This window comes from Electrona antarctica (assembly GCF_951216825.1).
Source record: "Electrona antarctica genome assembly, chromosome: 22".
In the NCBI taxonomy this organism is placed as follows: domain Eukaryota; kingdom Metazoa; phylum Chordata; class Actinopteri; order Myctophiformes; family Myctophidae; genus Electrona; species Electrona antarctica.
In genome coordinates this window covers 32,591,052-32,615,115 of record NC_136805.1, presented here as the reverse complement: position 1 = coordinate 32,615,115, position 24,064 = coordinate 32,591,052, and the positions used below count along the sequence as shown (strand labels likewise).

Below are 24,064 nucleotides of genomic sequence, written 5' to 3'. Positions count from 1 at the left end.
TGGGAGGATGCACACAGTAGTTTATACCTCCCCAGCTGTGGTGGTGCCAGCAACAGGGACTCAAGGACACTTGGGGCAATTGGGAATTGGCGATGACTAAATTGGGACTCCTCCCATGGGTGGTCACCTTGACGTTGGTGGAGGAGCTTGCGAATCGCTTACCCAGAGAGCAGGTCTTGGCAGGGGCCACCATGCCGGACAGCTCAAAGGGTAAGGGATCAGACGAAGGACCACCCGTAGATAAAACAAACCTTTTACAGAAATCACCAAGGATCCAGACGTCCAAGGTGATACCACCATGGAGCATGCTAGGAGGTGTGTGGTGGGAGACCCTTACAACATGCACAACTGAGCACGGACCCCAGGTAAATCACACACACACACACACACACACACACTACTTTTCTGAAGTAGTTTCATCTCTTTTTCTCTTATCTTTGAACACTGCTCTTCATCCAAGGCGGGGGGCTTTGGAATAGGGAGGGGGAGAAATTATGACAGCTGTCTGCTGTCAAACTATGTCCCCCCCGTATTTAACTTAAACGCCCAATGCATTCTCAATGGCAATAGCACAAACTTTGGCATGCTACTAGTCCTACATACTTACACCTATAGCAGGGGTGCCCAAAAGGTAGATCGCGATCTACCAGTAGATCACAAAGGCTGTGCAGGTAGATCACATGGCATGGTCCTAAAAATATTTAATTTAAATATAAAAAAATGGCATCTGACACTTAGAATTAACTGGTGACTTACATAAATGTGTGGGCACCCCTGATGTAGGATTAGTAGCATGCCAAAGTTTGTGTTATTGTCTCCACCAGGCCGAAGGCATGGGGAGAGAGTAGGTTTTGCACTCCGTGTGTGTCCGTCCGTCCGTCTGTTACCAGCTAATCTCCTAATCTCTTATAGCGCCACCATGAGGCAGCTTTTCACATTTTTTACCTGAAACTGCACCGAAACATTGCATGCACACTCCCTAGAGGCCAAGGACAAACCTTTGACCTGCATTTTCCGCATCTGCCTATGAAACCCTTCAACTTTGGGCAGATCTACAAGCTCGTAGTGCGGCACAGAGTGCCACGCTATGAGCTTGTAGATCTGCTATTTTTCAGTGGGGTACATTTAATCACTGGTCCTGGGTCAATCCAAGGGCCTACCACTCCACTCTCTTGATATGTTGTTCCCCAACTCTTGGAGAGTATTTAGGCCTTTTACTGGAGGTCCCAGCCCCTAAAATGACCCAGGAGGAAGTGTTGACCTTTACTGAATTGCTTCAGTTTGAGTTCATTTGAGCACCTAAATTCAGATTTGGGCACCGTAGCATGTGGTTTTTAAGTGGTGGGCCTCAGGTCATCCTAGGGGCTAGATTCGCCCTACAACATGTCTTCTAAACCACGTGTGTGTGTGTGTGTGTGTGTATAATATATATATATATTTTTTTTTACTACATGATGTGACTAGGGTTGTCTGTGTCACAATCATGACATTTTACTTGACATGTAATTGTCATAGAAATGAAATGTTTATGTTCAATGAAAAAAACAATTGCAATTATTGTATTTGGCTTTTAGGCATTGTAAACACAAATTGCACTAGGCAGATTTGACAAATAACTTAGGCAAAAAATGCCATCTAAAAGCTCACAAATCTGTGCAACGCATTGTGTGCTTGTAGACTTGTATATTATAATTGGGACAGGTGGGGCCTATAATGTGACCTGGTGTCTTGCAGCAATGTAATGAAATGTTTTGTTTGCACAGGTCACACACCAGGGTACGTGAAGGGCTACAAGATAACGGCACACATGTGAGCTGTCTTAGGCCTGATTTACACTGGCAGACAAATCTAGCCTGAATCAGATCTCTGCCACATCAAGATTGAAATCCGATTGGTTTAAATGGTCACATGACTCATTTAGACAAATCAGATTCCAATCTGGATGTGGCTCAGATCTGATTCAGGCTGGATTTGGCTGCCAGTGTAAATGGGGCCTTAATGGACTGGCTGATCAAGGTTCATCACAGTTTCCAGCTACATCAGGAGACCCATCTCACAACATGATGAGGCTCACCTGAAACCAATTATGCAGCACATCGCTAAGAATGTCAGTGAGGGGAATGAACATTTCCAGGTGAGTTGGCACTAGGGATGGGGTTAGTATAAATGTAGGTTAGATGGCATGTTATTTAAGACGGATGCTAGGGTCATTTCTTTACCAGGCATCCTATAGTTTCGATGTACAGATGTTCAGACCAATTCTAGATTACTGAGACACTCTCTGCATGTGATGAGCATCTACTTAATTGTAACTTGGAGTGAGTATAATGCAGTAAGATGGGGATGTTTACGTGGATAAATATTGAATACTAAATGTCTATTCTCCACTAGGGTTAGTAAAATGTAGCATATAATGGAGTTAGATGGGGATGTTTAATACAAGAGTTCCTCTCCACTAGGGTTAGTATAATATAATGGAGTAAAACATGTTTAAATACAATAATTCTAATGCTAGTTTTCCCTCTCAACTAGGCCGTCAAGGAGAAGAACTCGGAGAGCAAGCTGATGTCACTGGCCTTTCTGAGCTGCAGTCGTCTACTGTGAAGAGTCTAGCTGCTTGGCAATCCCTGAGGTTGAATCGGACATGCTTGCAGACATGTTGCCTTTCATCGACCTTTATATATATATTTATTTTTTTCTCTGAGAGCCTACTCAAAATGAGAGTGATGCGTTTTGGATGGGTGTGACTCGACAGCAAATGGTCAATCTACAAACTCACATGTTGTGTTGGGACCTTGTAGACTACTTGTCATGTAGCCTACATAACATACTACAGTTTGTTGTGCCAAAGACAATGTATCAATTATGTTCTGTGTACCATCATATGGAAAAGGTCTCATGTCAAACATATCTATGAATTATCAATGTAAATGGCAATAGCAAAGTTCTCACATGTACATTTTTGTAAATATATGCATTATGTAAATAATAAATGTAATACATTTTGAATTGGTGGTATAATTTAGTATGGTAATGTTTAAAAGGAAGTTGTGCCACTAGTTGTAATGTCCATGAAACCTTCACCTGGTTTATTTACTAATGTACTTTTTCTAAGAAATTGATTGAATAGACACTTGGTTCCTATTGGTGTGCCTTGGGATTGTGTGACAGACATGCATTATTGCAATATACTGTATTGTAATATAACATTTCTGTTTACATAAGTATTTTCTGCACACCCAGTTTCCCCATGCAGAGGCAAAAAAATGATATACCTACAAAGAATATTTTAACCACTAAGGAATTTATTTTCCAAAAGTGTAGATTTGGGGACAGAGACCGATGACAAAATTTGTATAACTATTTTTTATTGGAATGAAAAGGGTTTAGAATCTGGTAATGGTATAGTGAACTCTCACTCCTCTGAGGATGCTGGTGGAATTTGTGGATGTAGCAGCATTAAATTAAAACTGACAACCCTTGAAAGACCTTTTAAAACTGACCTTTGCATCATGACTTGAAGTTAACGGTATTTGCCTTAGTTGATTTAAATCTGCAGTTGCAGTGGAATTCAGATTAGCCACTAGGGGGAGCCTCTCGCCCAATCTAGGTTTTTGCACCCACAATAATGGTCCAATCATGTCACAGGGGCTTTTCTGTTGACCAATCGCAGCAGTAGCTGCCGTGTGTGTACGGAAGTAAAGTGAACTGGTAAAATGGTCCTCTTTGGTGAAACTCCCCAACTGGCACTTGATATACATTTATAAATGGACCAAATGCCCACAGGGTAGGAATTTTCCTCGTTACTACAACCGATCATTACCGTGTAATCGTGTATGCATGTATTTATATACATATATAAAATCATATACAGTATTAATCACTACAGTACTACGTTTGTTTAAATTGTGTCCTAGCGTAACACTTTAAAGTGTGTGGGGCTCTGGTCCATTGCGTTGGTGATTTTTTTGATGAATTGAACAAGGTGGACCCTCTTGTAAGCAAGTGTAATGCTTTATTGGGTCGTCCACTCACAGTTAACAGTCTTTTTATTGACTCGTTGTGCTTGAATTGTACTGTAATTCTGCAAACTGTTAATACATATTTCAATCAATCAATTGGACATTTATTTTTTTACGTTTTCCATTTAGGTTTAAACACGAATGCAGGAATCTCTCTTTGCACTGTATTGTATGAACTCTCTCAGTCACAGTCACACAGCAATGACAGAATGCTAGCCTTGGCTCAAGACTATATCCGAGTCTGACTAATACTTTGATTGATTGAAAAATGTATTAACAGTTTGCAGAATTACAGTACATTTCAAGCACAAACTCAATACAAAGGCTGTTAACTGTGAGTGGACGACCCAATTAAGCATTACACTTGTTTCCAATAGGGTCCACAATGTTCAATTCATCAAAAACATTTAGAGACGTACAAATAGACACTTCTATATAGACAAAGGACAGAACAGGAATTCATCATAAAGGAGGTAAAAAGGGAAAAGAAACGTATACAGTGAGGGGAAAAAAGGGGTGGGGGGGATTCACGTTCAGCTCCGTTCATTTGTTTGTTTTCCTTGGAGGAGCTGCGTTGGGTCACCAAGTCGGCTCCGTGGCCGTACCTTGAGTTGGCTGTGTGGCCGTGACCAATAATTTCGTATTTCTCTATGCAAATGTCAAAAGACATAGTCTTGAATTGATCCAAGGCTATGCAAGCACCCCTTCCTTGTAAATTATCTTCTGACGGTCCTGGGCTCCTGGCAAATGTAGGGCAAGTTAATTAGCTAAATGTTTTTCACTCACAGAGAGCAAACTGGAAAGGTTTTATCACCGTCCAATCACAGATCAGCTGGGTAGCTCTGGTCCATAGCCCTAATGGTTCTATGATTCTGCCCTGCAGATCAGGGGTGCAGCAGTTAAGAGAACTAATCGATTTAATGTATCATAAAAGTAATTGATATCAACAATTTAATAAAACAGTCCCTATTTTGGGCATGTCATAGGTGAGAAGTCTCAAGAAACGTTACAATTCTTAAAAAATAGTGACAATATCAGATCAACAAGCCGATAACACTGCTATGCAACTCGTTGTGAGCTTGTAGATCTGCCATTTCCATTATTTTTTGCACATGTGCATAAAATTATGCTTAAGGGTGGAAAACTACTCTAGTTAAACTTGTTGTTCCCTCTCTCCATTAAGGTATTCATAGGTGAGGGAAAAAAACACAAACTTCCCAGTTCCTGTATGTATAATATAATTGTATATCCTCCTAAATTCCAACACTTAGAAAGGCGATGGACTTCACTGAGTGTTACGGGGACACCGTGTCCAGCGTCGCGGCAGCAGCTCGCTCCGGGTGCAGAGAGCGTGTTCGGAAGCTGATCCGCAAAGGCCTCAGCGTAGACAGCAGAGACAACCGTGGCTGGAACGCCCTGCACGAGGCAGCAGCCGCTGGCCACAAGGAGTGCGTGCAAGAGATCCTGTCTGCTGCTGGTAAGCAAGGATTGTATACGGCAAACAGTTATGTTCATACATACTTGGGGGGGTGGGGGGTCTCCTCTCAAACAAGTGCTTGTTTGAGAGGAGACGCAACCAACAATAAACACAACACGCAACATTCTGTCTTCTGGTCTGTGGAATGTAAAATAAGAGCACTGCAGTTGAACCACCATATCCCACTTTACCCCTGTGCCACGTATGACACGAGTACCCTATGTCCCCTTTTCCACCGGGGTTGAACCATAGAGTATATAAAGGATAGAGACCGAACTGGAGCACTAGCCCCGCCCCCAAGCTATTCATTTCGATGAAGTTGCTCAGTGGCGTTTTGAAGCACCCGGAAGACTGCCGGAAGTACCTCCTCCGGACCTCAAATTTGAGGTCCGGGGTGACGTATGGGTGACGTAGGGAGTGATGGTCCTACGTGTCCGTGCACGGGTCCGCCTGCAGTCCTTCCTCTTACCACTAGGGCCCAGAGCTTCAACGTTGGAGCGCCTCACTGGCCCCTTGGGTTGAACCGGTTCAAGTATTTTTTCCCGCCTAATATTAAACCAGTTCAGAGTGTTTCCACTGAAAATGAATTGGTTCAGAAGTTCAGAACCCTAAAAGTTGGTTCAAAACTGGAACCAAAAAATGGCCGCCGGTTCCATTAAAACGCCACGGTTCCAAGAATCTAGAAGGGAACCAGTTCTATTATTATCTTATTTTGGTGGAAAAGGGGCCTTTGATTATCAATAGGTGGTCTCAAATACTTCCGTACATTATTGCTCATGGCTCATGTTCGTCGTATGGCACAGTATTAGGTTTCAGTGGCTAAAGACTCCCTTTTCTCTTCCTGCTTTTCTTTTCTCCTCTGAATTGCTAAGCAGCAGGCTCATCGCACGGCCATCGCGGCTACGTGAACTCTTTGACTCACGAGGGAGAGTCTGCACTGTACCTGGCGGCACGGCAAGGGAACCTGCCGGTGGTACGAACCCTTCTGAAAGCACACGGCAACATTAACCAGCCAACCAACGATCTGTCCTGTCCTCTTTTTGCAGGTACTGTATGTAACGAACGCATTCATTCATTACTATTGTCATTGTGGTACTTAAATCTGTATATTATGTGTTATTTATCCGTTTTGTTCCTATATACTGTAGCTGTGGATGCTGGGCATAAAGGGATTGTGGAACTGCTAGTCCGTAAAGGTGCAGAAGTCAACGGCACACATACTGCCTCCTGTTGGTCCTGCCTTCACCAAGCTGTTTATAAGGTAATATTTTAACACACACCCCCCCCCCACACACACACACACACACACACACAGACACACACACAGATGTACAGTTTACATTTTATACCATGAATCATGTCACACTTTTATTATTTTCTTTCCCAAGGGTCACAGTGACATTTTACGCACACTGGTTGGTGTGTGTCACCTGGAGGCACTCGATGACCACAAGATCACTCCTGTGTTTTTAGCCTCGCAGTACGGACAGCAGCAGTGCCTGGAGATTCTTATTGATGCAGGTCAACCAATTTTCCTTACTGTGTCTTTGTGACGATCATCATCATCATCATTATTACTAGACATGGTCCGCCCGCCGGCTGGTCCTCTCTTCTTTATTTAAAAATATTTTTGGGGGGCTTTTCTGCCTTTAAAGGGACACTTCACCCCTTTTGCAACCAGATCTTATTTTAATGATAAGACACACACACAGTCACACACACACACACACACACACACACACACACACACACACACACACACACACACACACACACACACACACACACACACACACACACACACACACACACACACTCTATCTATTTCTATAATATAAATGGATTCCCCACGTATCAGTGCAACCACACTTGCAATTCCCCAGAATTGCACCTTTCTAGTTCATTACTGTTGTTATTAGGTGTTCACGTGTGTTTTCCACTGTACTGTAGGTGCCAACGTGAATGCCCAGGTCGAGGACTTGGCCACGCCGCTGTTTATTGCAGCTCAAGAGGGTTATGAAGGATGCGTGGAGCTTCTTTTAGAGCGCGGCGCTGATCCTAACCTCCCATGCAGCTCTGACTGGCCCCAGCTCCCCATTCACGCTGCTGCTCAGTTGGGCCACATCAGGTACCTACTGTAGTACTGATCCATAAGATGTTTCTCTGTGATGTATAACTGTATATACACAGTACACTGCAGGCTGCATGTCATTATAAAACGTGTTGTGAGATTGTAGATTGGCAATATTCGCTATTCAAACTGGTGAAAATTTCAATTGATTTCATAGAAATCACACCCGTGTGAAATGAGGGGCGCTCTTATCATCGTACATCATCATACATCATCTCATCTCATCTCATAGAGCCGGCCAGCAACTCTACATCTGACCTCGAACCTTAGATCTCCATATATGGAGCCTACCTAAACTGACATTCCAGATCCTCCCCACCCGTCCTTTCTCTTCGATGTCTCCCTTTTGACTGATACCGGTCCATTCAAACTCTGACTATGTCCATTCAAACGCCCCAAGGTTATTAGCGCAGCTGTGCCCGGCAGCTGGCGAAAACAGTTCTCAACAGGCCCGAAAATGAAGGCCCGGCCCCACCTGGGTCTTAACTGGGCTGGCCCGAGGCCCCACCTGGCCTTACTAATTAGCACACATTTTACACCCGAAAAACGTCCCGGCCCGTGACCGCGTCCTGTGTCGGTCTTGCGCTTGTATCACGGTGTGGGTACCAGATCTATCCTGCACGTATGTGCAATGTCAAAATTAATTGGAATAAAAAACAAATGATGTAGCCTATATGATCGGGTCTGGATCGCATCTTGGTGAACTCTTGCAGTGTGATGCCTAGTCGGCGACAAATCGTTTAGTGTGAAAGCCACAAAGATATAATGACAGTCAATTTCAAAAATCACACATGAAGTGAGGGGCGCTAATATATTAAAGTCTAACTCATGTTGATTAGGTGATGTAATGGTGATGTAAAACAAACGGTGCCAACACAAACATTAAACACCATTAACAATAAAGAGACAATATGACGTAATGAGGCACATTATGACCAGTGTTGGGCATCGTTACTTTAGAAAGTAACGTCGTTAGGTTACTGGATTACTGCCCATAAAAATAATCCCTTACCGTTACAAATTACCTTCTGAGAAAAGTAAAAGGTTAGATTATTTTCCGTTACCTGACAATTAAAACCCATTTTGTAATGCTTGCGCAAGTTGGTTACATTGTATTAGGCTACTGCCTACCGTCATTGCGCCGCATTATCACGGCCCGGTTAAAAACGAGAATGATACACACCATGAACTGACCATAGACAATATTCCCTTTACAGCCCTCTCTTTATTAATGAATATAATTTGCCACAATCACCAGCCTATACACGTAGGACTGGACAGAAAGAGAGTGCAGAGAGTACACTACAATATGCCATACCTGTTGCGCTGCGCTCTGATGCCCTCTCCACGCCGCACGCCGTGGCGCATGAACAACAACAACAACTTTGATTGATTGATTGAAAATTGTATTAACAGTTTGCAGAATTACAGTACATTTCAAGCACAAACTCAATACAAAGGCTGTTAACTGTGAGTGGACGACCCAATTAAGCATTACACTTGTTTACAACAGGGTCCACCATGTTCAATTCATCAAAACTTCTTCAAAAATTTAGAGACGTACAAATAGACACTTCTATATAGACAAAGAACAGAACAGGAATTCATCATAATGGAGGTAAAAAGGGAAAAGAAACATATACAGTGAGGGGAAAAGGGGGGGGGGGGGCGGTGGGGGGGGATTCAGATTTTACGGGGGCCAGTTTCGAATTGCAGCCATCCGTAGGTGCCCTTTGAGAGCGGTTTTGAAGGAGTCAAGGGATTCGCATGTCTTGGTAGGGCGTTCCACATTTTTGTGGCATAGGAGCGAAAATAATTTAGTCCCTTGTTTGTGCCGAATCTGGGTTGTACATGGTTCGTTGCACTCCCTCTGGTGTTGTGGGTGTGGACTTCGTTAACATTCGTTAACTCCACGTGGACCCACGACGACCCACGTATGAATTAGATAGTTTATAAGCAATGGCACGGCGGCCATCCTTGCAGGCAGTGACAGTAACAGAATGAGAATCCTGTAGGCAGTAACCTGTTCATTTTGGGGGGGCAACAACAACAGCCTTTTGTTGATGATGAATGATACTATGAAACTTAACAATTCATTAACTAGTACTCACCTAATGACGCCGCCACGGAGGATATACCATGTTAAACGTAATTCCAAAGTGCTTAGCCTACATTGTTTAAGTCATAGACGCATGCGGTTTTCATGAACTTTGGCTAAAAGCATGTTGTTGTTGTCTCCACCAGGCCGAAGGCATGGGGAGAGAGTATTTGTCTCCACCAGGCCGAAGGCATGGGGAGAGAGTATGTTTTGCACTCCGTCCGTGTGTCCGTGTGTGTGTGTGTGTGTCCGTCCGTCTGTTACCAGCTAATCTCCGGCACCGTTAACCCGGTCGATGCCAAACTTTGCACACACACTCCCTGGATGCCAACAATGAACCTCTGCCCCACATTTTCCAGAACGGCCTGTTATAGCGCCACCATGAGGCAGCTTTTCACATGTTTTACCTAAAACTGCACCGATCTGCGTGAAATGTTGCATGCACACTCCCTAGAGGCCAAGGACAAACCTTTGACCTGCATTTTCCGCATCAGCCTTTTATAGCGCCACCAGGAGGCCGACTTTTGTAAAACACATTTTTTGATATTACTCCTCCAGATTCTGTCCAAAAATCTCACAAATCGTTACACAGTATCTCTATGGTCATGTGCGCAAGTCGGATCTGTCCAATATTTCATATTCCATCCTAATTGGCTATAATTGGCTTTCACAGTTTGCAAGATTGCCCCGTTTTGAACAAAAGCCTCAAATCAGGAACGCAGCGTGCAATTTACGTGAAATCTTTCACACATTTTCTTACTAGGCTGAGGAATATATCCCACCCTTTTCACATTGGCCTGTTATAGCGCCACCAACAGGTTGATTTTTGCAAAACACATTTTTGGAACAAAATGCCTCAAATCATCCAATTGCCATCAAAGGCGTATGAAGAAATGGCACCCTTTTCACATTGGCCTATTATAGCACCACCAGGAGGCCACAACCTGACCTGCCCTGGTGGAGACCTGTGCCCTGAGGGGCACTTTTTCTAGTTATTATTATTCCACTACCACCCGGCACTTCCAGTCGACTAGACTGTCATGGCAGCTGGCTACAACCGAAACAACTTCCTCTTCCTCTTCAAAATAAAAGCTACGTGTAACAATACTTTTATTTCTTAAGTGAACTACAGGATGTAGTAGACGCAGGATGTATAGTACATGGTATAGTGGGCATGGAAGGATAACTCACACAGAAGGCAGGAGAAATAGACTCCGCGGGCAGTCGGGGCTTTATTATTTTTTAAATCTTGCCAACAAAATGAACAGGGACACATTATAGTAACGGGATTACTTTTTTGGAAATGTAACTAGGTAACTAACTACTAAATTGCAAAACTAAGTAGTTACTTTATTCCGTTACCAATAAAAGTAGTCCGTTACATAACGCCGTTATTAATAGCGCCGTTACACCCAACACTGATTATGACATACATTTTCCCTTCATTGTCAATGGCGTTTACAAAACAAACATTGAACTAAAGACAAACATTAGCGCCCCTCAAAAAATACTTACTGAGAAATGTTTCTCACTTCTGTGCTTCCAGCATCCTCAAGAGGCTGATAGCTGTGACGGACCGTGCGTGTGACTGCGGCGAGGCCATGGTGAGTCCTCTGTACGTAGCTGTGGATCAGAATCGGCGGTGGAGTGTCGAGCTGCTCTTGCAGGAGGGCTACAGTCCAGACGCCCAGGACTGCAGTCTCAAGCTGGGTCATCATTCACCGCTGGCCATGTCTATAGCGTGTGACGACCACCCGTGCAGGTTTGTACACAAACTCATTTAACAAAAACAAAAACAAACAAAAAAACATTGAACATATCAGAGATACAAGCTCAAAGCCCCTCTTTCTGGCTCCCCGAAGTGGACTGGCTCACTAGTAAAATACAGAATAGATTCTAAAATACTGCTCACCACCTATAAGGCCCTGAACAACCTAGCAGCTCTCTGCTACCTCTACGACCTCATACATAACCATGCCCCTGGTGGTGCCAACCACCTGGTGGTCCCCAGGACAAAGCGCTGAACCTGGGGTGTCAGGGCCTTCTCAGTTCTCACTCGCTGGCCTTCCCTATGAAACTCACCCTTCTCCAACCCTTTTAGGACGGGAATCACTTTTGGTGTTTGTTCCTTCAAGACGGGAACCCCTTTTGGGGTTCTTGTTGCTATGTACAGTATAGCAACATAAATGTTTTTCAGAAAACTTCGGCCTCAGTCCTACAGTAAATGGATTAAAATCACGTCTTCAGACTTGCCTTCCCCACCTAATCAAATTCCCCTTTTTACTTTTTTCTAATTTGAACAGTTTTAGTTGTTTTCTCTATTTGTTTTTGCCCTTTTGTCTTACTTTTAAGGACATACTGTGTAACATTTTCAATTGAAAGTTATATTAGATCACTTACAGCACCGTAAGTGGATAAACTATCCACATGCCAGAGTCCTACAACCTTTGATGGGTGAAAGCGGGTGGAAAAATATACTTCACGGGTACGGGGCTATGGTACGGGGACGAGCGTTATCTGAACTAAACGCGGGCGGGTAACACTTTAATCAGAGCGCACTGCAAGATTGCATCTGGGTGCTTCTCGCATACCCAAGTCAAGGAATCGCCAGTGATATCACATCACTGCCGATTCCTTATTTCCTTCATAATGGCGTTCTTTCTGCTGCTATGCTACTTCCGTGTTGTAAGTGACATCACGGCCCGAATCCTTGCATCCTTATTGTAGCATTTCAAGTGTGGTGTTTATCACTACGAGCTGCCTGTAGGCTATTTTCGTCACCTTGCGCTATTGAAACGCCAGAGGAGTCTTAACACCTATGTAAATTTAAAATGCAGTTTTTCTGCTGTATGACATGGCTGAAATATACAACTAAATATCTTCTTTCAGTGAAACGGTGAAGTTGCTTCTGGCCGCAGGAGCCACTTTGACTGAGGCTGTGTGGATGTTTGCCTTGCCCATTAAACCAGAGCTGCTGCCGCTGATACTGCAGCACAGACGTATCCCCAAGATCCAGAATATGAGCCGGACCCTTTCTTCCATACCGGACCAGCGGAGAGCGTTGAGGCGCACTGAATTGAGGGCACTGCTCTGTGTAGCACTCGACTATGTGAAGTTTGCCTCCTGCTGGCTGCCCGTGCTCCTACAGGCAGACCTGGAGCCGTCTTTACTGCTGCAGCCCATCATGTAAGCTCTTTGCTTTTTCAACGCATAAATGTGACTTAATTCGTACACTGTTACGGTAACACTTTGGTTCATACTCCCTAGCTATCAATCATTTAGCTGGGGACCCCCTGTACTAGCTCCGTCAATTGAGCTTGTGATTATTTTCATAGGCTGGAAAAGGCAGACAGCGAGGTGTTGAACTACCTACTGGCATTCGTGAACTGGTCGACCCTGTCACAAGATCTGAGAAACATTCTGCTACGGAGACTGGATGAGAAGACCTGGACACCACTGGCCTGTTTTGGTAAGGCCACGCATGATCAAGTCAGAAATTAGGACAGAATTAGAATTAGAATTATTAAAACCACGGACAGTGCCGTAGAATCAGAGTAAATAAGGAAGATTGTCTGCCATAATAGTACAGTATGTACACTGTAATTTTATAGAGGTATGGTATCTAAAGAGCACAAAGTACCTTTCTGAACGTACCAAGTATCGTGAGACTTTCCACCGCTTCCTGTCTGGCAGCCAAATCTCGTGATACCCCCGAGACAGAGACGATACCTATACCACTGTTTATGATGCTCAATAAAATGATGTACTGTGTCTTCTTTTGTATTCCTGAACCGATTTATAGGACAACGGTCTCAACTGCCATATATTCATTGAACTTCCGGTATGAGAAATCTTATCCAACGACAACAAAATATTCTTTAGTTTTGAGTCTGAGAGGCTAAATCTCATCAAATGTTGTTCCGTGGCTCAATAAAGCAATAAGCCACAAGAGGTCTCAGATTACCTTGTATTTTATAATGGCTGAGAGGCGTGGTGAGGCACGAGACGTGTCTAAAACGGTTACAAACAATTGGCAGTATTAAACTCATTAAACTATTCCTACTGGAGAAAGTAGTTACACTTTACGGCCACCAGATAGAGCTACTTCCTTGTTTACTCAGCCATTCCAGTCAGGCTTTGTTTGTTGAAATTAAATGAAATTAAATGAAATTAAATGAAATGATTACTATATTTACTCAGGGTATCTGGGCTAAGCTCAAGAACTTGTTTCCAGCCAGGCCCTGCTCATAGAACATTTCATCGTAGTGGTTCAATGCCTTGTTCAAGGGCACTTCAGCGGTGGTAATTTTAACGTGTCGGACCGCTGATTCGAACTGGCGACCTTCCGGTATCAAGACCGCTCCGCAATCCGTTCGGCCACTTGTTGTCAACTTTTGCCAAACGAAGTTACATTGACAAACAACATTTATGTGGTGGCAGATTTAGCTGATATGTATGTGAACATCATGTCACAAACTCTAGCATGGCTACTTGGCTACATTACGAGGGTGGTCAGCTGTTCACAGGGGAATAGGATTGCTGTCTTTACAAGCCCGCCTGGAGAGACTCATTCACAGTCCTTAGAGCACGGGTGGTGCTTAGAAGTGTTTTTGACCAATGACAAAGCTTCTAGGAACATCTTTGAATGCAGATGCCTAGATGTGTCACAGAGACTCATTTTTTTGGGGGAGCGTTTTACTCATTGATGGCTGTCTAAATACCAAAAAAAAGTTCATTCAAATGTTGTCATTATTGCTTATAGCAGCTTTAAGGTGTAGATTATTTATTGTGACATTTAGTACACGGTCTAATCATAAACCAGCCAATCAGAATCAAGTATTGGGACTAACCGTTTTAGAAATGGTGAATAAATAATGTTTTTTCAAATGAAACAGGTTTATACCCCTGGTATAAAGGGTTGGATTCGGGGTAAGGCCTTGCGACATACTAGCGTCATGTCCAGGGCAGGTACAGGTACATCCATCTTCCTCATGCTACAGAAACAGAAGATAGGCTCCCGACCTTACAGTCTATGCTCCCGACCCAAGGTTGGATTGAATGGACATGTGGTGCAGAAACAAAGCAGCATTAACAGATTCCACAGTGTCTTCTGAACAATGGAATTTTAACAATCCATCTCTGTTCTCTCTCTCTCTCTCCCCTTTCCTCTCTAGACTGTGTACCATCTCTCTTCCACCTCTGCAGGCTGAAGATCAGAGATGTGTTGGGGGGGCATCCGACGCTCATCCAGCAGCTTCCAGTGCCCACCCGACTACATGGCTACCTCCACTTCTCAGACGTCCCACCACCCCCGCCTTTGCCAGATCAAAGGCACAGCGATATCGTACACATACACATTCACAGACATGTTCTATAAAGACACTTGTGTAATTATGCCCTTCTGCCTCTCTTTATAGTACATTTATATTATTTTGTATCCATGCAATATGACTAAACCTTTTGTACATTATTTCCAACTTATCTTCAAGTGCTGATTACTATTTTTGCTTTCATTTGAGTTGAGAACATCTGTTCCCTTGTTTCCTGCTCAAAACGCCAGGAGTGGAAAGATTGTTGGTTTGTTTGTTTACTATAGAGGGTATGTGCATGCATTCAGTGAGTGGCAAAATGAGTTTAACATTGTTTAATGCAATTTAGTATCAGCTAGGACCTTTCTGTTTGAATGTATGGGCTGTCAAGGCCACAAAGTAGTTTATTCAGTAGGTGTTCCCCTTTGTTTTTGTTTTTTTTATGTCACACGCATACCCTCTATTCACACTGATGAAGGCTGGATATCTGAAACGTCTGTCATCTTATGGCATAATCTAAGAATAAAAAATGAGTGTCGCCCTCCATGTTTTGATATGTTGAACACTTTCCTTTTACAGTGAATGTACCATAGTGGTCAGAGCGCAGTGGTACATTGGTGGTAGAGTTTGAGATTTCACTGAAATACAATTTGAAATTACTGAAATTTGAAATGAATGAATTTTACACTCTCAAGATGACGTGATGTCATGTAAACAGTAAACACACCACAAATAATTTCATTGCGCATTAAGGATTGTAATTACGGTAAGATCTGCTCAGTGGCCCGCAGTGGTGGTTCAACAAACGTAACGTATGTCACTTTAATAAAAGTAAATAAACGAGCGTTCGTACCTTTTAAACTTAAATATTTTCTCCTCTAAACGGACGTGTCACTTAATTAAAACAAAAATAACAATTGCAACGCGAAAATAAAAACAACAATTTGTTACGTTACGCGACGATATTGAACTTTTGAACTATGGCATCTTACGTTGACATTCAATCTGACCAATCATCGGCCGGTGTCAGCTCACAGCTGACCAATCAACGACGAGGGGCGGGCCCATTGCTCGAGCAGACCACTGCAGGTATTTAAACCACAGCGCGGAGCTTCACCTCTCTGAATGCTTCCAGACCTTGATCGGACCAGTCGCATTCTACTCGCTTCACAGCATCACTAACTGCCTAACAGCAAACCACTAACCAACCAACCAACCAACCAGACCAGCGCTAAACAGGATACTGTACATCGCCAACTAGAGGAACCAGCGTTTTGCAGCAGTATTATCTGTTGCTCTTAACCAGCTTTTCCTCTACAAACGGTGAGTTTATTTTCGAAATGCCCGTGGAGTCGTGCAACGGTAGCTCCGTTTGGAACCTCTATCTACGTTGCTAGTACAATTGAGCTCTGAGCGTAGCAGCCTAGATATTAGCCCTTTTTGGAACCCTACGTTAAAGTTTCTGACATTTTGATGACTTTAAATGTCAGAAACTTTAACGTAGGGTTCCAAAAGGGGCTACCTAGACATGAGGTTCCAAACGGAGCTAGTCCGTTGGGGGTTTAGGGCCACCTGACATTTCAATGCTATGCAGTTTAAAATTTAAAATGTATTGATGTGTTTGTAGCGTGGGTTAACGTCTATAGTCTAGAAGCTCAGCTGCAAGGTCGGTCGTCGGTGTGGCTACTCCCGTTACCGTGGCTGTCATCGGTACATGATGCAACTTGCACGTTTATGGAACAGTTGTGTTTTTTTTTTAAAAACCCAACGGTGGTAATGTCATTTAAATAGGCTGTCGGTTTCCGTTGTAGTGTGTTTAAATGAGTCAGGCCTACTTGCATTTAAACGTTAACGATCGTGAACGAGTTGACGTTAATGGCTCTGGGCCTCGGTTATGATGTTACTCGTTTGATTCAAACGTGATTCACATTTGAATCAAACTAGTAACAACGGATTACACAGTCGTTCAAATTTCAAATCGGTCACCATCTAGTCTCACTGTTGTGAAAAAAGCATAGCGCAACCAATTATTTGGAACGTTGGGAGATCTGTTTTTTTTTGTTTTTTTCCAAATTTTCTCTCAACATGACCTAGCTCTGGTCCATAGCCTTACTGCTTATATCTGCCCTGCAGATAGAAGTAGTAAGGCTATGGACCAGAGCTATACATGACCTAATAAGGTTAGAGTGCATGGGAGCAAATCAACAGTTACAGTAATTATATGCATTATGAATGGAATTTGGCCAAATTAATATTTCAAAAATCACACGGGTTACATAAACTAAAAGCTGGACAAAGGGGGCCTATATTATCCCTAAAAAATGAGCAGATCTGCTTATTTTTCTATCTACAATCTAACAATACGATTGAGTTTGTATTTTGGGGCTTAATTGGTAAATAAATATTTTGTAACTAATGTATTGTAATGAGATTTATAAAGTATTTTACTTCCATATTACTACAGTGGCCTACCTCAAAATTGTACTTAATTAGGCTACAGTTAGTAGTAAATGTTTAGTTACTTTCCTCCACCACTGACATAATAAACTGACCTCTCTCTCCTTCACAGGTGTCAGATCTCTGCAAAGCTCTCAGCTCTCACTCTCTCTCTCTCTCTCTCTCTCTCAGCGCTCTCTCTCTCTCTCTCTCTCTCTCTCTCTCAGCACCCCCCCCTCTCTCTCCCCCCTCTCTCTCTCAGCACCCCCTCACCACAACAGCAGCATGGAGCGGTGCCACATCAAGTTGATCAACGAGCTGTCTTCAACCTCTGGACGTGCAAGTAAGTTTTTGATCAATAACTAATACATTTTTGTTAGACTTTTAGCTCATTCACCTCACTGGATCTACAAAATATTTTAATCCAATTTGGAATTTAACAATCGCACCTGTGTGAAGTGAGAGGAGCTCTTATAATATTCATACATCTCATTCTGGCCAATCACAATTTGCGTCCTCATTTTTGGCTTCCATGTTTGTGTTTACACAAACACTCAAACCTGTGCATAGGAGGGGCTCCTCAACAAACATTTCAGTTAAGAACGATAACGCTAATGGTAAACTAACGTTGTGTTTTCCATTGCAGGAGCTCGTTCCAGAAGGCAGATCGACGTCCACGTGGACAACCTGAGGAACCGCCCACTGACCGATTACGACATGGAGGCCATCGCAGCGTGTGTCCCTGAGCTCTACCGGCGCGTGGATCAGGAAATTGACCTTTCCTCTCTCACAGTAGTAGACGAGCAGCTCCTGAGACCTCCAAAGGACTTCACACCTGCTGTTCACCTGAACAGACCCTGCGAGTGTGTCTATGACCGTCTCACTAAGGAGTGGAGGCCGGTGTACCAACGCTATGACCAGCGTACTAAGCGGTGGAGGCCGGCGTTCAGACCCGAGTACCACCGCTGTGTCTGTGTGCAGTATGACCCCCCTACTAAGAAGTTTGTGCGGGTGCGCCTGCCTATGCCAACACCAGCGGTGGTGACCACTCAAAACAACATTCTTTTCCAGGAATTCTCCAGGTCCCTGGTGACTCCGCCCCACCCTGACACCCTAACACCCCCCTTCAGGTAGGAATTTGTCCACCATTTATTTGCTACCTTTTTTAAATTGTTCTAAGTACACACATTTCCATTTATTTATTATATCATGAAGCATCATGCTCTGATGAAGGCTGCATAGCCGAAACGCATATACTGGATTTGGGTTTAGCACTCCATTGCTGATGCGCAACCTCTTTTTCTCATTTACCCCCCTTCAGGTGTTGGAACGCCCGCAGCGGCAACCAGCATGACCTTGTGGAGGTGAACGGTCAGCAGCTGGCCAGAGTCATCTCCGGTGTCTCCGCCACATGGGAACTGGGGGGACGCGTCGTCCCGCGCCAGTGGAGGGTGACCGTCTACAGGACAGATGGACAGATGCAGCTGTCGGTGTTCTGTAGCTTCCCTGAGGAGAAGGTACGGAGGTGTCTCGCCTTTAGCGGCGGGCCGACGGAGCGCCTTCCTCTTCAGACCATCGCCAGAGGTCCTCCTCGAAGCATGACAGGTCTAAGACTGTAAGATCAACGAGCCGTCGTCTACCTCGGACGTGCAAGTAAGTATTATGGCAAGTAAGCTTAATTGGTAAATTAATATTTTGTAACTAATGTATTGTAATGAGATGTATAAAGTATTTTACTTCCATATTACTACAGTGGCCTACCTCAAAATTGTACTTAATTAGGCTACAGTTAGTAGTAAATGTTTAGTTACTTTCCTCCACCACTGACATAATAAACTGACCTCTCTCTCTCTCCTTCACAGGTGTCAGATCTCTGCAAAGTTCTCAGCTCGCGCGCTCGCTCTCTCTCTCTCTCTCTCTCTCTCTCTCTCTCTCCACAGAACAGCAGAATGGAGCGGTGTCACATCAAGTTGATCAGCGAGCCGTCTTCAACCTCTGGACGTGCAAGTAAGTTATTGATCAATAACTAATACATTTTTTTTGTTAGACTTTTAGCTCATTCACCTCACTGGATCTACAAAATATTTCAATCTAATTTGGAATTTAACAATCGCACCTGTGTGAAGTTAGAGGAGCTCTTATCATATTCATACATCATCACAATTTGTGTCCTCACTTTTGTCTTCCATGTTTGTGTTTACACAAACACTCAAAGCTGGGCATAGGAGGGGCTGGCGCCCCTCAACAAACATTTCAGTTTAGAATAACGATGATGGTAAACTAAAGTTGTGTTTTGCATTGCAGGAGCCAATGTGCCAGTGGAGGGTGACCGTCTACAGATGCAGCTGTCTGTGTTCTGTAGCTTCCCCGAGGAGAAGGTACGGAGGTGCCTCGCCTTTAGCGACGAGCCGACGGAGCACCTTCCCCTTCAGACCATCGCCAGAGGTCCTCCTCGAAGCAAGACTGTAAGATCAACGAGCCGTCGCCTACCTCGGACGTGCAAGACTGCAAGTAAGTATTATGGCAAGTAAGTATTATTGATGAATTACTGTAATAACTTTTTTTCTGTTAGACTTTTAGCTCATTCACCTCACTGGATCTACAAAATATTTCAATCTTTAATTACATTAAACTAAATTCAATTTGATTTGTTTATAGTTCTTCATGAGGACGACGGGTGTGTGGAACCTGCAGGTTTAGAGGATGCCTGTGATGTCAGTGATAGGATCAGGTTGGCTGATACCAATGCGTGTCCTCGCCTCTGGGGCACACCGCTGCTCCATTGTTATAATATTGATAAGTAATTTAAGGTTAAGTTAAGGGGTGGTTGACTTCTCTTTTTTTTTCTATTGGCTGACTACTTTAGAAATTATGAAAAATGTACACGCAAATGATGGGGCATCGGTGTGTTAAGTTGGGGAGGGTGATCTATGTTGATGTGAGGTTTGGTTTGCTGCCTTCAGCAGGAAGTGGATCTGGGAGGGATTCATGTTCCTCCACATGTGGTAGCCCTCTCAGAGAAACTTGACACTATCGCACTGTTTTGACTTAACTTTTAACATAACGTAATAATGGTGATTATGACAAAACTAACAAAGTGTCTTGTTTGCCTGTATCATTTCTGCAGTATGTTCAGTTCACAGGTTTCTACCGACTGAGTCTTGCGTGCTGCTGCTCGGTGTCATCTTCACCAGTCAGTTGGCCTTGTGTCTGGCGGAGGTGCCATTCAACCCTGTGAATGCTCTAGGTTGCGTCTTGCGCCTGAGCGTTTGTCTGTCTGTGGGGCGTCTGGGTGTGGTAAGAGGTAAAGTACTCACCCACCACTGCAGCAGAAAGCTGGGTTCAACGCCCAGGAGTAACTGCAGTGCTTCCAGCTTGGCCTGGCGCTCCATCAAACACAATTGGCCGTGTTTACGGGTGGGAACTTAAGCTGGCGATGGATCAAGTGACTGTCCCTTTTGCTGCACTGCAGAAGCTACTTCCAAGTGTGTATGGGAGGATGCACACAGTAGTTTTATACCTCCCCAGCTGTGGGGGTGGTGGTGCCAGCAACGGGGACTCAAGGACACTTGGGGCAATTGGGAATTGGCGATGACTAAATTGGGACTCCTCCCATGGGTGGTCACCTTGACGTTGGTGGAGGAGCTTGCGAATCGCTTACCCAGAGAGCAGGTCTTGGCAGGGGCCACCATGCCGGACAGCTCAAAGGGTAAGGGATCAGACGAAGGACCACCCGTAGATAAAACAAACCTTTTACAGAAATCACCAAGGATCCAAAGCATTCCAGGCAGACGTCCGAGGTGATACCACCATGGAGCATGCTAGGAGGTGTGTGGTGGGAGACCCTTACAACATGCACAACTGAGCAGGGACCCCAGGTAAATCACACACACACACACACACACACACACACCTTTTCTGAAGTAGTTTCATCTCTTTTTCTCTTATCTTTGAACACTGCTCTTCATCCAAGGCGACTCGCCAAATGCTGGAGCAGAGAAAGCTGCATGAACTCTTGTCACTCTAGCCCAGGGGTGCCCACACATTTATGACGTGAGATCTACTTTCAAAATGACCAGCTCAACAAGATCTACCCACTAGTAGAAGGTCCAGGGAAAGGCCTTGAACCAGTCGCACTGTAGCTGTGGCCTAGGGTTCCCAGATTGTAAAATGTTGTTCCTCCATCTTGGGAGAGTATGTAGGCCTTTCACTGGACCTCCTAGCCACTAAGATGACCACAGGCCCACCACTTCAAGACCACATGTTGGGGTGCCCAAATCTGAAGTTAGGTGGTCAAATGAACTGCAACTGAAGCAATTCAGTAAAGGTCAACGCTTCCTCATGGGGTCATTTTAGGGCCTAGGACCTCCAGTAAAGGGTAAAATACTCTTCTTGGTTGTGGGAACAACATATCCAACGATGAGGACCCCATGCCCAAAGCTGTCCCCTTGCAACTGTTTCAACTTTGGGTCAGCCTACATGTAAAAGTGCCCAAAGTTGAAGGGCATAGCTTCAACTTCAGCTACCCAGTACCCAAGGTTGAAGCCCTTCAACTTTGGGCAGATCTACAAGCTCGTAGTGCGGCACCGAGTGCCACGCTAAGAGCTTGTAGATCTGCTATTTTTCAGTGGGGTACATTTAATCACTGGTCCTGGGTCAATCCAAGGGCCTACCACTCCACTCTCTTGATATGTTGTTCCCCAACTCTTGGAGAGTATTTAGGCCTTTTACTGGAGTGTTGACCTTTACTGAATTGCTTCAGTTTGAGTTCATTTGAGCACCTAAATTCAGATTTGGGCACCGTAGCATGTGGTTTTTAAGTGGTGGGCCTCAGGTCATCCTAGGGGCACAAAATGTCTTCTAAACCACGTGTGTGTGTGTGTGTATAATATATATATATATATATATTATATTTTTTTTTACTACATATTGTGACTAGGGTTGTCTGTCACAATCATGACATTTTACTTGACATTTAATTGTCATAGAAATGAAATGTTTATGTTCAATGAAAAAAACAATTGCAATTATTGTATTTGGCTTTTAGGCATTGTAAACGCAGATTTGACAAATAACTTAGATAGGCAAAAAATGCCAATCTAAAAGCTCACAAATCTGTGCAACGCATTGTGTGCTTGTAGACTTGTATATTATAATTGGGACAGGTGGGGCCTATAATGTGACCTGGTGTCTTGCAGCAATGTAATGAAATGTTTTGTTTGCACAGGTCACACACCAGGGTACGTGAAGGGCTACAAGATAACTGCACACATGTGAGCTGTCTTAATGGACTGGCTGATCAAGGTTCATCACAGTTTCCAGCTACATCAGGAGACCCATCTCACAACATGACGAGGCTCACCTGAAACCAATTATGCAGCACATCGCTAAGAATGTCAGTGAGGGGAATGAACATTTCCAGGTGAGTTGGCACTAGGGATGGGGTAAGGGGTTAGTATAAATGTAGGTTAGATGGCATGTTATTTAAGACGGATGTCATTTCTTTACCAGGCATCCTATAGTTTCGATGTACAGATGTTCAGACCAATTATTCTAGATTACTGAGACACTCTCTGCATGTGATGAGCATCTGCTTAATTGTAACTTGGAGTGAGTATAATGCAGTAAGATGGGGATGTTTACGTGGATAAATATTGAATACTAAATGTCTATTCTCCACTAGGGTTAGTAAAATGTAGCATATAATGGAGTTAGATGGGGATGTTTAATACAAGAGTTCCCCTCCACTAGGGTTAGTATAATATAATGGAGTAAAACATGTTTAAATACAATAATTCTAATGCTAGTTTTCCCTCTCAACTAGGCCGTCAAGGAGAAGAACTCGGAGAGCAAGCTGATGTCACTGGCCTTTCTGAGCTGCAGTCGTCTACTGTGAAGAGTAGCTGCTTGGCAATCCCTGAGGTTGAATCGGACATGCTTGCAGACATGTTGTCTTTCATCAACCTTTATATATATATATTTTTTTTTTTTCTCTGAGAGCCTACTCAAAATGAGAGTGATGCGTTTTGGATGGGTGTGACTCGACAGCAAATGGTCAATCTACAAGCTCACGTGTTGTGTTGGGACCTTGTAGACTACTTGTCATGTAGGCTACATAACATACTACATGTTTGTTGTGCCAAAGACAATGTATCAATTATGTTCTGTGTACCATCATATGGAAAAGGTCTCATGTCAAACATATCTATGAATTATCAATGTAAATGGCAAACTATAGCAAAGTTCTCACATGTACATTTTTGTAAATATATGCATTATGTAAATAATAAATGTAATACATTTTGAATTGGTGGTATAATTTAGTATGGTACTATGGTAATGTTTAAAAGGAAGTTGTGCCACTAGTTGTAATGCCCATGAAACCTTCACCTGGTTTATTTACTAATGTACTTTTTCTAAGAAATTGATTGAATAGACAGGTTCCTATTGGTGTGCCTTGGGATTGTGTGACAGACATGCATTATTGCAATATACTGTATTGTACTATAACATTTCTGTTTACATAAGTATTTTCTGCACACCCAGTTTCCCCATGCAGAGGCAAAAAAATGATATACCTACAAAGAATAT

At 43.5% G+C, this 24,064-nt stretch overlaps 1 protein-coding gene and 2 long non-coding RNA genes across 3 annotated transcripts; all 3 read left to right on the top strand.

Annotated features, from left to right (window-relative positions):
- Nucleotides 1-123: 123 nt before the first annotated feature.
- On the top strand, nucleotides 124-2,946 carry LOC306915601. The gene is made up of 3 exons (XR_013788850.1): nucleotides 124-365; nucleotides 1,764-2,134; nucleotides 2,533-2,946. It is a non-coding gene; the product is annotated as an uncharacterized lncRNA (long non-coding RNA).
- A 720-nt stretch (nucleotides 2,947-3,666) lies between these two features.
- LOC306915981 (ankyrin repeat and SOCS box protein 3-like) lies at nucleotides 3,667-15,583 on the top strand. The gene is made up of 10 exons (XM_079493682.1): nucleotides 3,667-3,787; nucleotides 5,294-5,499; nucleotides 6,372-6,545; nucleotides 6,648-6,760; nucleotides 6,888-7,020; nucleotides 7,450-7,627; nucleotides 11,275-11,490; nucleotides 12,618-12,914; nucleotides 13,064-13,197; nucleotides 14,903-15,583. The coding sequence occupies exons 1-10, from the start codon at nucleotides 3,768-3,770 to the stop codon at nucleotides 15,103-15,105; spliced, it is 1,674 nt and encodes a 557-aa protein (XP_079349808.1). The 5' UTR covers nucleotides 3,667-3,767; the 3' UTR covers nucleotides 15,106-15,583.
- Nucleotides 15,584-21,096: 5,513 nt separating this feature from the next.
- Nucleotides 21,097-23,780, top strand: LOC306915427. Its single transcript, XR_013788818.1, has 3 exons — nucleotides 21,097-21,351; nucleotides 22,701-22,895; nucleotides 23,298-23,780. It is a non-coding gene; the product is annotated as an uncharacterized lncRNA (long non-coding RNA).
- Nucleotides 23,781-24,064: the final 284 nt, after the last annotated feature.

Coding starts and splice junctions, on each gene's coding strand:
- LOC306915981 (XM_079493682.1), top strand. CDS start 3,768: ATGGACCAAATGCCCACAGG. Junction 5,500..6,371: donor AGAGATCCTGTCTGCTGCTG/GTAAGCAAGGAT, acceptor TGAATTGCTAAG/CAGCAGGCTCATCGCACGGC. Junction 11,491..12,617: donor TGTGACGACCACCCGTGCAG/GTTTGTACACAA, acceptor ATCTTCTTTCAG/TGAAACGGTGAAGTTGCTTC.